This window comes from Leopardus geoffroyi, chromosome A2 (genome assembly GCF_018350155.1).
Source record: "Leopardus geoffroyi isolate Oge1 chromosome A2, O.geoffroyi_Oge1_pat1.0, whole genome shotgun sequence".
Classification (NCBI taxonomy): domain Eukaryota; kingdom Metazoa; phylum Chordata; class Mammalia; order Carnivora; family Felidae; genus Leopardus; species Leopardus geoffroyi.
Window position 1 is genome coordinate 12,637,061 of NC_059331.1, and position 14,907 is coordinate 12,651,967.

General features: G+C 50.5%; 1 protein-coding gene across 7 annotated transcripts in view; it reads right to left on the reverse strand.

Annotated features, from left to right (window-relative positions):
• The window catches only part of CPAMD8 (C3 and PZP like alpha-2-macroglobulin domain containing 8), an 83,555-nt gene that overhangs the window by 36,640 nt on the left and 32,008 nt on the right, over positions 1-14,907 (reverse strand). For 6 of the 7 annotated variants that reach the window (XM_045492451.1, XM_045492454.1, XM_045492456.1 and 3 more), the window contains exons 16-20: positions 14,623-14,772; positions 14,103-14,261; positions 12,505-12,647; positions 9,313-9,375; positions 3,119-3,350 (exon numbers count right to left, since the gene is read on the reverse strand). In XM_045492451.1, the coding sequence (XP_045348407.1) occupies positions 3,119-3,350; positions 9,313-9,375; positions 12,505-12,647; positions 14,103-14,261; positions 14,623-14,772 (747 nt within the window). The remainder of the gene's footprint in view (positions 1-3,118; positions 3,351-9,312; positions 9,376-12,504; positions 12,648-14,102; positions 14,262-14,622; positions 14,773-14,907) is intronic. The other variant, XM_045492457.1, reaches the window with a different exon arrangement.

Here is a 14,907-nt window from a genome sequence, read left to right on the forward strand (position 1 = left end):
TATCGATGTAGGCAAAATCCTGAGGCCAGCACGGGGCACAGAGGTTAGTGGTAACAGCTCTCCGAGGTTGAGCACAGATGGCGGTCCTGGGCCCCGGGGTCCTCTGACATCTGCACAAGGCCCAGCACACACAGAGCACGTGCACAATTGGTTCTGAGTGACAGTGAATTCGAATCACTGGCATTTTACACCCAGGGGCCCCTTTCTGGTGGCCTCTGGATGTTTCATTTCCATTTCAGAACGTGCAATGACTATTCTTTTTTTTTCCCCCTCCAGTTGAAATTTTCCTTTAATTAAAAAGTTTCAAGGGACAAGAAGTTCCTATGTGACAGCACATTAACGTGTGGCTCTTCTGTAGAATCAGAGAAACACCAGCGGGAAAGTCAAATATAAACACCAGCATCGAACTTGTGCTGTGCCAGCCAGACGGCTGTGCGAGAGTCCTTCTTTACTGGCCTTCAGGCTGTCACCCACCATCACATGCCACATGTTCTGATGCAGACATAATCATTCAGTGGACGTTTAGAACTTGCAAGTTCAAGGAAAAAAAGGAGTAAAATATTTTGTGCAAGCTCAAGGTCACCTTCTGAGCCAGGACTCAGGGCTCGCTGTTGCCTCCGGGCCAGGCTCAGAAATGATCAGAGACCACAGCCATCCCATTTGAGACTCACAAGGGACCCTCGTGTCTGCTCTTCCCCTCCTGCTCCAGAGAAAGCCAGTGAGGGCGAGTGGGGCCAGGGTGAGCTCTCCTGCCCAGTTTACAGATGGGGTAACTGAGGCAAAATGGTCTTCTGGGGGCAGCGGGGTCTGAATTCGCTGGGACCACAGCTGTGGGGTAGTGGCTGTGCCTCCCACCCAGGCAGCCTTGGGTACCCCGCTGGTAGCAAATTCCAATCACTCTCTAGCCACGTGTCCTCATTGTTTCAGGAAAAGCCAAAAATCTGGGGTGAAGTCTCTTGGTTTCCATGGTGCCTGCTTTGCAGCTGCAGCTCACATCTGCCCTCAATGTGTCGTGAGCCCGCGGCCCTCGGGGTCCCCACCCACTTGGGCAGGGCCAGGGGGAGGTCAGCCACGTCCCCAGCGTGTGGCTTGTTAGGGTGAGGCTGAGACCTGCAGAGAGCAAGCCTGTTCCCAGCTGGACCACTGATCCTGTGTCCCACTCACCCCTCTACCCACAGCCTCGGCTTCCAGCCCCTGAGGGCTGCCCCTAACCCCGGAGAGCCCTCCCTACTTCCCTTCCTCCCACCCACCACTGACATCCAGGCCTAGCCAGCGCCCAAGGATTACAGAGTGCTGGAGGGTGAGTGCTCCTGGCCTCCCCAAGCCGCACAGATACACAGACCCCTGCCCCCCGAAACTCTCCCTTCCCCTCCATGCACCCATCTTATCTCACAGGCCACCCCCCCACCGCCGGCCGGCCTTCCTCCCCAGCCTCCAAGCTCAGCCCCAAGCCCCCCCCCTTGGGGTAGCTGTAACGGTCTGACTGTGGCCCCCGGAAAGTTACGTTGAAGTCCTAAACCCTCTGGTACCTGTCAACGTGATTTTCTTTGGAAACAGGATCTGTGCAGAGGTCATTAAGTTACAATGAGGTTAGTAGGGTAGGCCCTACCCCAACAGAATTGGGATCTTTAGAAGAGGAAACACAGAGAGAAATTCACAGAGGGAAGAGAAAGTGAGGGAAGAAGGAAGGCCATGTGAAGACAGGTTGCAGATCAGAGCCACGCAGCCACAAGCCGAAGACCGTCAAGGGCTGCCCGCAGCCGCCAAAGCCAGGCCTGAGGCACCAGACGGACCCTCTCTCAGAGCCGCCAGGAGGAACCCACCCTGCCCGCACCTTGACCTTGGACTCTGACCTCCAGAACTGTGAGACAACACATTTCTATTGTCTCAAGCCACCCAGTTCCCACTGCTTTGTCACAGCAGCTACAAGAAAGGGGTCGAGTAGCCTTTTTCACCAGACCCCACCGCACAGCCCCTGCAGGGGCTGGAGCCTCGACAGCATGACCAGGGTCTGGGTCCCTCTGCGGACACCCTTCTTAGCATCTGCGAACCCATTTAGCGTGTAACCACCGGTGACTCCTATCTCCCTGACATTTGTGGAACCTGAAACACCAACAGGCAGAGCAACGTGGCCAGGGCCGGCCGGTGTGCAAGTATAAACTGGGAGACCGGGGCGCCTCAGTCGGTAGAGCGTCCGACATTGGCTCAGGTCGTGATTGCAAGGTTCACGGGTTCGAGACCCGCACAGGACTCTGTGCTGACCGCTCGGGAGTCTGGAGCCTGCTTCGGATTCTGTGTCTCCCTCTCTGTCTGTCCCTCCCCCACTCACATTCTGTCTCTCTCTCAAAAATAAACATTTAAGGGGCGCCTGGGTGGCGCAGTCGGTTAAGCGTCCGACTTCAGCCAGGTCACGATCTCGCGGTCCGTGAGTTCGAGCCCCGCGTCAGGCTCTGTCTGGGCTGATGGCTCAGAGCCTGGAGCCTGTTTCTGATTCTGTGTCTCCCTCTCTCTCTGCCCCTCCCCCGTTCATGCTCTGTCTCTCTCTGTCCCAAAAAAATAAATAAACGTTGAAAAAAAAAATTAAAAAAAAAATAAATAAATAAAATAAACATTTAAAATAAAGAAAGAGGGGCGCCTGGGTGGCGCAGTCGGTTGGGCGTCCGACTTCAGCCAGGTCACGATCTTGCGGTCCGTGAGTTCGAGCCCCGCGTCGGGCTCTGGGCTGATGGCTCAGAGCCTGGAGCCTGTTTCCGATTCTGCGTCTCCCTCTCTCTCTGCCCCTCCCCTGTTCATGCTCTGTCTCTCTCTGTCCCAAAAATAAATAAACGTTGAAAAAAAAATAAAAATAAAAAAATAATAATAAAATAAAATAAAGAAAGAAATAAACAAACTGGGATACTGAGCACTTGCTTTGCTGACCTCCAGGACTTCCTGCCCCTGCCTCCCCAACACAGGGACCGCCCCTTCGGTGACTCCCTCCCTGATAATGAAGATGCTCTGTCCCCTTCTAAGCCCCTCAGGCTGACCCCCTCCCCTCACCCCTGCCTCTTGACATCACGGGTGCCATCCCCCCACCCCCGGGCACAGGGAAGGCTGTGTGAGGGGGCGGGTGTAGTACCTCGGCACAGGTGCCCATGTAGTTGTAGACGCTGAGCGGGATCTTGGCTTGCTCCCCGCGGACCACGTAGGCGGGCAGGGTGAAGTCCACAAAGAAAGGCTTGAAGGTCTTCAGCAGGGCAGGCACGGCGACACCCAGGCCCCAGGCCTCGGACAGACCCACGGCCTCACCCACCCAGCTGGTGATGGAGTCCGGGACCCGCACGCTGAGCATCTCCTCGCCGGACGGGTCGCTGCGGAAGGATGGACAACCATGGGACCCTTTTCCAGGGCCGAGCTGAGGCAGCCAGGTGGGAATGCAGGGCTGCAGCTGGAAGGCCTGGGGGCCCAGGCAGGCGCCCCCGCAGCTCAGCAACAAGCACGTAGGCACAACGCGGCGTGTGACAGGAGAATGCCGCCCCTCGGCCCTAACTCAGGTAATGAGGCGCACCAGTGGCTCTCAGGACAACGGTGGACCCACAACAGTGCACGCTCCGCCCAGTGTAGCGGGGGGAAGACACTGAATTGAGGGGTTGAGTCATTTGGGGCTTGTGTTTCCCAGAAGTTACGCCCAAGCCCTAACCCCCTGTACCTGTGAATGTGACCTTATTTGGGGAAACAGCGTGTTTGCAGATGAAATTAGCCAAGATGAGTTCATACTGGACGAAGGTGGGCCCCAATCTAAGGATGGGGGTCCTTATAAGAAGGAAATCTTGGGGCGCCTGGGTGGCGCAGTCGGTTGAGCGTCCGACTTCAGCCAGGTCACGATCTCGCGGTCCGGGAGTTCGAGCCCCGCGTCGGGCTCTGGGCTGATGGCTCAGAGCCTGGAGCCTGTTTCCGATTCTGTGTCTCCCTCTCTCTCTGCCCCTCCCCCGTTCATGCTCTGTCTCTCTCTGTCCCAAAAATAAATAAACGTTGAAAAAAAAAAATTTTTTTAAAAAAAAGAAGGAAATCTGGACACAGAGGAGGAGACCATGTGAAGACAGAGGCAACAGACGGGAAGGATGCAGCTAAAAGCTGAGGAGCACCAGAGCCCCCAGGGGCTGGAGGAGGCCCAGAAGGCTCCTCCCCTAGAGCCCCCAGGGGCTGGGGGAGGCCCAGAAGGCTCCTCCCCTAGAGCCCCCAGGGGCTGGAGGAGGCCCAGAAGGCTCCTTCCCTAGAGGCCCCAGGGGCGGCGTGACCCTGCCCACACCTTGATCTCGGATGCCTGGCCTCCAGAACTGTGAAACAACAAATTTCTGTTGTTTTAAACCATCCAGTCTGTGGTTCTTCGTGACAGCAGCCACAGGAAACTCATACAGTACCAAAAAAAAAAAAAAAAAAAAAAAAGAAAAAGAAAAAAAAAGTACAACGTATCATCTATCATTTTTTATATTGATCGCATTTTGAAACAACCATGTTTGGGGATATGTATCGGGTTGAATAAAATATAAGATTCAAATGAACTCCACCTGTTTCTTTTTGCCCTTTACAACACGGCACTAGGAAATCTGACGTTACGTACGTGGGGAATTACAGATGTTATATTTCAAGCAGACGGTGCTGCTCACGATTCTCCCTGCCTTCACCCCGCCCCCACCCATCCCCCACCAACGGCACCACTGATCACGTTAGGATGGCTCAGGAGGGAAACTCTGTGATCAACTTTGCATATCCAGGATGTCCTTTCCAGATTTATCGTAAACATTTGCTGCAAGAATCCTCTGCTCCTTACTCACCTGCCTGACCCCTGTCTGCTTCCCGGGAGCCTGACCCCAGGCTGCGGCACATGGCGACCCCGCTGCCCATCAGGCCCCACAGGACCTAGGACATCTATCCTCACTTCTACGAGGGCCACACGCTGTCACCCTGTGACAACTCAAGTCAGCCTCTTCCCATTAAAAGTGGCAGAACTTTTACCAGCTTCATATGGGCACAGCCAACTTTTCTGTGGACACTGGGTGCCACCAGCCTGCCCTTCAGGGGTATCTACCCTTCCTGGCCTGGCATCCTTGTCCCACAGACTCCTGCAGAGCCCGACCCTCGATTGTAAATCTTTGTGTGATTTTTTTAGGCCTGACTACAGGCTGTTACAAAGGCTTTCCCTCACAGGCCTCGGGGAAAGCCGCCCTCCCCACACCAGGCTTGTGGCCTAGCCAGTGTGCTGTGGTCTCTGAGGGGAACTGCAGTCAGGGACTCTGGGCCCCTGGCCAGCCATGCTTCTCCCATATTTGCGTTCCCAGCCCCAGTGCCTCCATTCCTAGCTCTGTGTGTTTTTAGGGATCTGCCTGGGCCCCAAGGTCATTAGGTGTCTGAAGACCTCTGCCAAGGTCTCCTTCTCATGGGAGGAAACCTCGAAGGCATTTCTCCCACTTTGGCTCAGCACCCAGTACTTTCCCACTCTGAGCTCTCCTCCCCCCATTCTGTAGGTGTCAGGGCCCATAAAACTGCCAGAGCCGTTTGTCCAGGGCTCTCTCCATAGTGAGACGACCCCCATGTCTGATCCACCTGCAAGATATTCCGTTCTGTGGGGAAACCGGAACAGGGGGCATCAGGCTACACTGCCACAGTAATGATGAAAGGGCTTCACCATTACTTTCACTATGGCTTCTTGTCATTGCTTGACTTGGCCACTCCAATACCTGACAGCTCAGTTCTCCCTCTCTCCAGCTCAGCCTTGACAGCTCCCACCCATCCCACCTTTGTGCATCTCGACCCTTGAGCCTCGTCAAACTGCTCAGAGTCACCTGCTTTCACAGTCATACCCCACCTGGCTCTGCCCTCCGACCTGGGGGCACTCCCTCTGCCTGAAATAACCATGAAACAGCCACAAGAATGGGAGCTGCCCACCAGCCTGGCTGGGCTGTTGTGAGGGGCCTGGAGATGCACAGTGCACTGTAACTACCCCCAAAAAACTCACAGAGGGGAGGTGGGCATTACAGCCGAGGACAGAACATACTGGGCACTGGAACCAGGATACTGTCCCCAATCCCTACCATGTGCCCAGACAAGGTCCCTGCCTTGTGCTGCCTGCTATAAGGCACACAGAAAACAAAAAGCACAGTGATGGAAATAAGGCCCTCCTTATGAGCAATTACATTAAATGTAAATGGATTAAACTCTGCAGTCAAAAAAGCAGAGATCGACAGAGTGAATTTAAAAAACATGACCTGACTCTCTGCTGTCTACAAGAAACTCACTTTAGCTGCAAAGACAAAAATAGGTTGGAAATGAAAGAATGGAAAAGATACCCCAGGCCAACTGTAACCAAGAGAAAGTAGCCGTGGCTACCCTGATACGAGACAAAATGGGCTTTAAGTAAAAAAAGAGTATATAAGAGACTAAGAAGGACATTAGATAGTAATAAAAGGTTCCATACAGCAAAAAGATACAACAATTACGAACACCTACACATCTAATAACAGACCACTGACATATATGAAACATACAAAGAGGGAAAGAACTGAAGCAAGAAATAAAAAGCTTACAATAATAGTTGGGGACTTCAATAGCCTGTTCTGAATAACAGACTGAACAACCAGACAGCAGATGAGTAAGCAAGTAGAAGACTTAACACAATAAAGCAACTAGATCCAGAGGCATGCACACACGACAGTCTTCAAGCAAGATCATGAGTAAGGCCACAAATGAAGTCTCAGTAGATTTTGAAAGGCAGATATTATACAAAGTATCTTCTTTGACCACAGTGAGACAAAGTTAGAAATCAGTAACAAAAGGAAAACCAGAAAATTTACAAATCTGTGGAAATTCAAGAACATATTTTTAATGTTTATTTATTTATTTCAAGAGACAGAGAGAGCATGAGAACATGCATGCAAGTGGGGGAGGGGCAGAGAGAATCCCTAGCAGGCTCTGTGCTGTCAGCACACAACCCGACACAGGGCTCTATCTCACAAACCATGAGATCACGACCTGAGCTGATGTAATCAACCCATTCTTAATTGACCAACGGATCAAAGAAGAGATCACAAAGGAAATTTTAAAATACTCAGAAATGAATGAAAACAAAACATAACACACTAAAACTCATGGGATGCAGTAAAAGCAGTGCTGAGAGGGAAATGTATAGCTATATATGTATTAAAAAAGAAGAAATATCTTGGGGCACCTGGGTAGTTCAGTTGGTTAAGCGTCCAACTCTTGATTTTGGCTCAGGTCATGATCTCATGTTTAAGCCCTGAGTTGCTGATGGTGCAGAGCCTGCTTGGCATTCTCTCTCTCTCTCTCTCTCTCTCTCTCTCTCTCCCTCCCTCTCTGTCTGCCTCTCCCCACTTGCACAAGCATGTGCACACTCTCTCTCAAAATAGATAAACTTTAAATAATAATAAAAAGAAAGATCTCAAATACACAACCTAATTTCACAACTTAAAGAACTAGAAAAAGAAAAACAAACTAACCCCAAAGCTAACAGAAGGAAGGAAATAATAAAAATTAGAGCAGAGATAAAGGAAATAGAGAACAGAAAAATAACAGAGTATCAACAAAACCATAAGTTGATTCTTTGAAAAGATCAATGAGACTGACCAACCTTTAACTAGACAGACTAAGGGAAAGAATGAGAGAAGACTCAAGTTACTAAAATATGAAATGGAAGTGGGGACATTACTACCCATTCTGAGAAATCAAAAGATTATTTTTAAAAAGTACATAAAAAGTACATAAACACCTATATGCCAAGAACTTGGATGATCCAGACGAAATGGGCAAATTATACAAATGCAAAACCAACCAAGACTAAATTACAAAGAAATACAAAATCTGAACAGACCCAGAACTGAACAGACCTCTAAAGAGATTGAATCAATAACCCAAAACCTCTTTACAAAGAAAAAGCCCCAGACCTGATGGCTTCACTGGTGAATTCTACTGAACACTTAGAGAAGAACCCTTGTGCACCGTTGGTGGGAATGTAAAATGGTGCAGCTACCGTGGGAAACACTCTACAGGTTCCTCAAAACGATTAAACATATGGGGCGCCTGCGTGGCTCAGTCAGTTAACCATCCGACTCTCAATTCTCAGTTTCAGCTCAGGTCATGATCTCACGGTTTCATGAGCTCGAGACCCGCATCGGGCTCTGCACTGACAGGGTGGAGCCTGCTTGGGATTCTCTCTTTCTCCCTCTCTCTGTACGCCTCCCCCGTTCACGCTGTCTCTGTCTCAAACAAACAAAGAAACAAAAACTGATTAAACACAGAATCACCATATGATCCAACAATTCCATTTCTGGGTATACACCCAGAAGAACCACAAGCAGGGTCTGGAAGAGCTATTTGCACACCTGTGTTCATAGCAGGATTATTTCTAACAGCCAAAAGGTGGAAGCAACAGCAATGTTACCTGGCCCCCCAAAACATCCAGCACCCAGAAAATAGATACATTTGACACATGTGAATGATTACAGACAGACAGCTCATCTTAGATTGAGACCCCTGGAACTTAATGCAATCATCTGGATCTGTTCTGACCAGGAGTTAAGTCTTTCCATAATGGGGACACAAGCATCTGTGAAAGCAGTTTGAGGAACCCCCAGCTGTGAGCTCGGTTCTGTGATGACCACGTGCCATGGCATCTCGTGTCTAGAAGCTCCCCCCACCCCACCTGCTCAGCAGCAAGCCCACCCATGGCCCAGGGGCGTCTGACCTTTCATGCCTAACTAGTTTCCCAGGGCAGGCCCCCATCCTTCTACTAGTGCCACTGGTGTTCTGACCCCAAGCATTGAAAGAAAAAAAACAACCAATAGCATCTGGCAGGAATTTGGCACAGCAGGGCTTCTTCAAAAAGAACTAAAAGGGGGAACAAATGTGGAAAGGAAATGTGCTGAGAAAAGCAGCCTGTTTTGTGGGCAGGAGCTTGAGTCCCCTGAGGAGTGAAGAGGGGATGGAGGGGGGTGGGGTGGAGTTCACGTTCCAGGGAACTGTAATCGTTTTAATGAGCTCGTTACGCAAACAGAGCGGATAGAGTTACCCCAAGTGGGAGTTGTGAGAGGCACAAAGCCCCTGCATTTCATATTTCCTGAGCAGATGTCCGAAGCTGCAGCGGGATTTGGGGTTGACTTCATGGCTTTTGAGTTTTTATGTGTTAGGAAAGGATGCCCAAAGTCTTACTCAGATGTTGATGTCAGATCTGAAAGCAAACCTACTGGGGGCAATCTGGACTTGCACGAGTGCCCTTGAGTCAGCCCGCAAACACAACGAAGAAAAGGAATCTTATTGTACCTGATGTTGAGACAATGCCAAATCCATGTTTCGGGGAAGAAGGTCCTTTTCCTCTTCTCTGCTCTATGAGATTCGAAAAAGAAATGATTCTGTTTCCATGGGCGTAATGCAATTCTGCTACCTGGCAGGTTAACATCTACACAAGTAGAATGTTAACACGTTACTTCGTACCTGGAAAGGTTAACCTTCTACCCAGTTAGGGTGCAGTGTGTTAATTCTCTTGGCTGTCCATTAACATTCTACTTGATGAGGACGGAACGTGCTAACTCTTTTACCTGGCAGGGTTAACATTCTACTCGACTAGGACTAGTAGAAATGAAGCATCAAAGGCTTGATAGAATCACCTTAAATCAACAGGCACTTCACATCCTGAGTTTAGAAGGGAAGAAGGGTCACAGGGACCATGCGTCACCGGGAAATACCCACGGAGACGTGTGCCAAGACAGACGAATGGACTGGTTTGTCGGAGCAAAAGCCAAAATCTCCATCAAGAGGGTGACTGGGTTAATCAAATGGTAGTACAATCGTGCAGTGGGATGTTACACGTCAGTCTAAAAGAGTGAGGCCAGTGCAGATATACTGATACGGATTGGTCTCTAAGGCTTATTGTTGACTTCAAAAAAGAAGGCACAGGGCCACCTGGGTGGCTCAGTCGCTTAAGTGCCCAACTTCGGCTCAGGTCACGATCTCGTGGTTTGTGGGTTCGAACCCCACGTCGGGCTCTGTGTTGATGGCTTGGAGCCTGGAGCCTGCTTGGGATTCTGTCTCCCCCTCTCTCTGCCCCTCCCCACTCACGTTCTATCTCTCCCTCTCTCTCAAAAATGAATAAACATTAAAAAAAAAAAAAAAAAGAGGGGCGCCTGGGTGGCGCAGTCGGTTAAGCGTCCGACTTCAGCCAGGTCACGATCTCGCGGTCCGGGAGTTCGAGCCCCGCGTCAGGCTCTGGGCTGATGGCTCAGAGCCTGGAGCCTGTTTCCGATTCTGTGTTTCCCTCTCTCTCTGCCCCTCCCCCGTTCATGCTCTGTCTCTCTCTGTCCTGAAAATAAATAAACGTTGAAAAAAAAAAAATTAAAAAAAAAAAAAAAAAAAAGAAGGCACAGCACAGTACTATAGTATTCACTCATTGTTTAAAAAAAAAAAAAATCCTTGTATATGCATGGAAAATTTCTAGAAGGATCTCTAAGAAATTATTGACCAAAAAGGGGAATGGAGGGTCTAGAGGTAGGAGAGAAACTTACATTAAATTATATAAACTTTCACACTGCTTGAAAAAAATTTAAATCACTGCGTATGGTTAAGAAAAATATCTTCTCTTCAGAATACAGATGTACAGATGGGTTATCCAATTACAAAAAGATATGAACACTTGCTTTTGACGGCATTTGTTATGCCTTTGTGCAGTGGGATTTACAACTGCCTTTGTGGTTTGGGGTTTCAGAAAATTACTTTCATATCCACTCCAGGCCAAGCTCTTGGGGGTCCTGCTACATGAGAGTGTCAGGACCCCCAAGGCACTATCTGGTGGGTGGAGGCCCAGAGGCCAGTGTTACACCTCCCTCACCAACCACATCCTAGAATACTGCCATGTACCATATGGGGAGCCTGGTTTGCCCATGCTGTGATTTGGAGTTTGGAAACACCTCCCGGGCCTGCCACACTCCTGCTAAGTGTGCGGCCCAGGCAGAAAGAACCCAGGAGAACGAGGTATCCAGGACCTCAGTCTAGGTAGAGAATGTATGAAACGTGGAGAGGGCTTTTGGGGACAGGCTTGCCAGGGCTGGAGGTCTTCTCGGCCACTTCTGGCTTAGAACAAGGGCTGAGGCGTGTGGGGCCCACCCTCAGGGTCTCCAGAGAGACAAGATGCTGAGCCACTACTGACCACACTGATGCCAGCCCCAGCCCTTTGGTTCTGTGCCCTTCTTGGAGTGGGCGGGACAGAGTAGAGCTAAGGCCTGCCTCCCTAGTCCCAACCCCTAAATCCAGACAGAATGGGAGCCAAGGTCTCCAGAACACTTCCCCTTCCCCAGCTGGCTGGTTGAGACCTGGGCTTGAGGAGGTAGTAAGAGAGGCATCAGACGAAGGGGTTGGGAGAGAAGAGAGGGGAGACAGGAAAGGATAGGAGAGACTCGGAGAAAACAACACCTCCTGTGAAACTAAAGTTTCCATGACTCCAGGGACAAAACCACAAATCCAGGGGAGAAATGGGAACTCTTCTCTGTCTCAGTCATTGATAAGTTAGCAAACAGACAAACAAGAAGTGAGCAAGAGTATGGAGAATGTAGGCATCACCATCGATAGGCTTGACCTAAAGTATCCATAGAGAGCCCTGTACAGAATTGATGGGGGCTTAGATCTTTTCAAGAAGACATGCACATTTATAAAAACTGGCCACATAAAAAGTCTTCAAAGTAAGAACAGGACAACAGATAACACACAGACCATGTTCACTGGCCACAATGCATGTTTGCTACAAATTTATGAAAAACATTAAAAAATATTAGTTAAAAATATCACTTGAAATTTTAAAAAGTGTCCACTTATGCACAAGTCACAGCTCAAAAAGTTAGAACCTATCTGGAAAGAAGCAATAATGGAAACACTTCACAACACAATTCAGGTGCTGCCAAAGCAGCACTCTTAGGGAAATTCATGCCTTTCAAAAGGTTTAAATGTGCAGAGTTCAAATAAGAGACTGAGAAGTATTACTTGGTGTCCAACTTGAAAAGGCAGAGAATTGAAGGTGAAAAGGGAGGAGAGAGGAAAAGAATGAAGAAGAGAGAGATACTAGAAAGAAGTTTCTAAGCAAAGTCCCTGGAAGAGGGAGGATCAAGCCCCAGCTTCCCTCCCCACCCCAACCCTTCTGTTCCAGGCAGTTCTGCTCCTGAGGTGCCTTCCTTTCTCTGCACCCCCAATCCCATGCACTCGGGTGTGGTCAGGAACTGGGGAGGGGGGCTGGCATGCTTGGTTCCCAGGGTCACTACTAGGTCAGTAGTGACTTTGTCCACCAGGGGACACTGGGACATTTTTGGTTGTAACAACTGGGAGAAAGGGGTGCTATTGGCAACAGGTGGGTGGAGGCCAGAGATGTTGCACAACACCCAGCCGTGCATAGACAGCCCCACCACAGAGAATGATCCAGCCCCTAAAGACCACAGTATGAGGTGAGACAACCCTATTCGACGTGGCAATTACCTGGGGGGTTGTCTGGAGGACCCTGCTGCCGCCAGGCTCCCCGTGTGGGGCTGGAAGGCAGGGACAGCCTCATCGGTGTATAGGCCGCCATCTTGTCGGTGGTTCAGGCTCACCAGATCGGTCATCACCACCAGTCCCGTTTCCTAGGCAACAGACAGTGCCGTGGATGGGATGGCCCCAACAGTTCCATAACTGTGGGGTTACCAGCCCAACATCTTCTGCTCTGGGCTTGGGTGCAGAGCTTGGGTGCTCTGCTCTGGGTGACACAGGCTGAGGAAATCATGGGGCCCAGTGACCATGTAAAATAGAGCAGAGGGGAGGCCAGCATATCTGTGGCTCAGGCACAAAAAGCTACAAGTATGACTCCACGGATATGAAATATCCAGAACAGGTAAATCCATAGGGACAGAAGGTAGATTAGCAGTTGCCAGGGGTTGGGGGAGGGGGCACAGGGAGCCACTACTCATGGGGATGCGGTTTCCTTTTGAAGGGATGAAAGCATTCTAGAATTAGACACAGGTGCTGGTGGCACAACACCGTGAGTGCCCTAAATGCCGCTGAACTGTGCATTTTAGAATGCACCTCAGGAGCATTTTCTGTTCGTTCTGTTCATCGTGAATTGCACAATTAAAAAAAAAAAATCAGTTGGCACCGTGCCTGATCTAGACCAGAGACAGACGGAGATCTGCAATTGTTACTGTTATTATTTCGACCACTGCGCTAAATACCGGGAGCAACCAGACTGCAGGAAAGCCCCACCCCAGACTGACCAGCTCTGCTTTGGGAATAAGGAGTATAAAGTCAGTGACTCAGACTCAGAAGCAACCCCCCCCCCCCCCCGGCCCCTTAATTCCAAGAGCGGCCAGGGCCCAGCAGTTCAAACTGCCAGGCGTTCAACAAATGTGTAATTGAAACATCGTTTGTTCCAGTACAGACATAGATGTGCATATAAATATATAGACAGATGTAGGCGTGTACTATTGTTTAGCTAATAGAGCAACGTGTTAATTGTGGGATCTACAGGCGGTGAGTATATAGGCATTTGTTCCTTTGTTCAACTTTTCTGTAGGTCTGAAAATTTCCCATAAAAAAAAAAAAAAAGAGGAAAAGGATGCGTTTTTAATGATTTTTATAATGGGAGGAGGGGAAGAGCAGCCACAGATGGGCCCTGCATTCGAGTGGAGACCGCCAGCATGCTCATGGGGGCTGGCGGTATGATCTAGAATGATACGTGTGTCTCCTGCACCCCCGGTAGCCCCCGGCGTCCACAGCCCGGAAGGAGGGGGACGACGTGAGCCCCTTGAGAGCACGGCCGCCTGCTCCCAGCGTGATCGTTTTCCTCCCAGCAAAGCACCCTTACCACCTCTGCTCCATAGCAAGTCCCAGTTATTGGCTGACACCCATAGCATTCCGCTCTGGTTGGCCTTGCAAATCAGGAGGCTCCGCTTATGAGCCTCCACTGGGGAGAATCAAACTAGTGCTGCCCCAATAAAAGTTTGGAAACCTCCACCCTGACCATCTCCGTATCTCGGAGTTCATTTGTTTCCAAGTGAGAGGAGCCTGGAAGGGGCGGTGGGTCTAAGACCATCTGTGCTTACGGCGAAGGCAGATCCGGAGTCCTTGGTGACGCCCCAGGGCCACGGGAAGATGGACGAACGCCTGCGTCGGGCTGCCAGTCCAGCCCACCAGAAGGACCCATCCTCCCGGGACACCCCGAAGGCATCAGAAACATCATACTCTTCCAATTCCCGGAAAACCTACAGGCAAAGGAGAACAGACAGCAGTCAGCCGGAGGTTTCCTTTCCACCCAAACTGGCTCTCGGGGGTCTGGCTGCTCCTTCCGTGAATACCACTTCGAGACAATCTCAGGAGATGGGCGTTGGTGGCATTAGCCCATTCGAAAGATGGGCAGACTGGGGCTGGAAAGGTAGGACCTGTGGACAACGTTCTATTGCAAGAGTCTGATGAATTCGACTCTTACGATCTTTCGATACGGCAATAAAGATTGGATGCGATGGTGAGAGAAAGAATCTGGTTCACATGGGGGCTCTTCACCGACTGGAAAGGGAGAGACCCTCGTGGGGGTGCTGGAGCCTGGCACCAGAGGGCCCCACTCACCTGGGCCGGAGTCAGCTGAAACCCAGACCTGAGCAGGTAGACGCTCTTATCCACCGCAGTGACACACACACAGCTGCCCCTCGCAGCCCTGACCCGCAGGTCAACAACCTCCCCAGGCTGGGTCTCATTTGCTGAGTACGTCACTGAAACCTGGATCCGAACACAGCAGAGAGACCAGGAGCTCGGCCAGACTCTCCTGACCCACCCACCCACCCTCTCCGCCTGCCAAGGAGAACCGGTCTTGGCCAGCTCACTTGGGACCCTGGCCTTGCTGCCCAGGTGAGG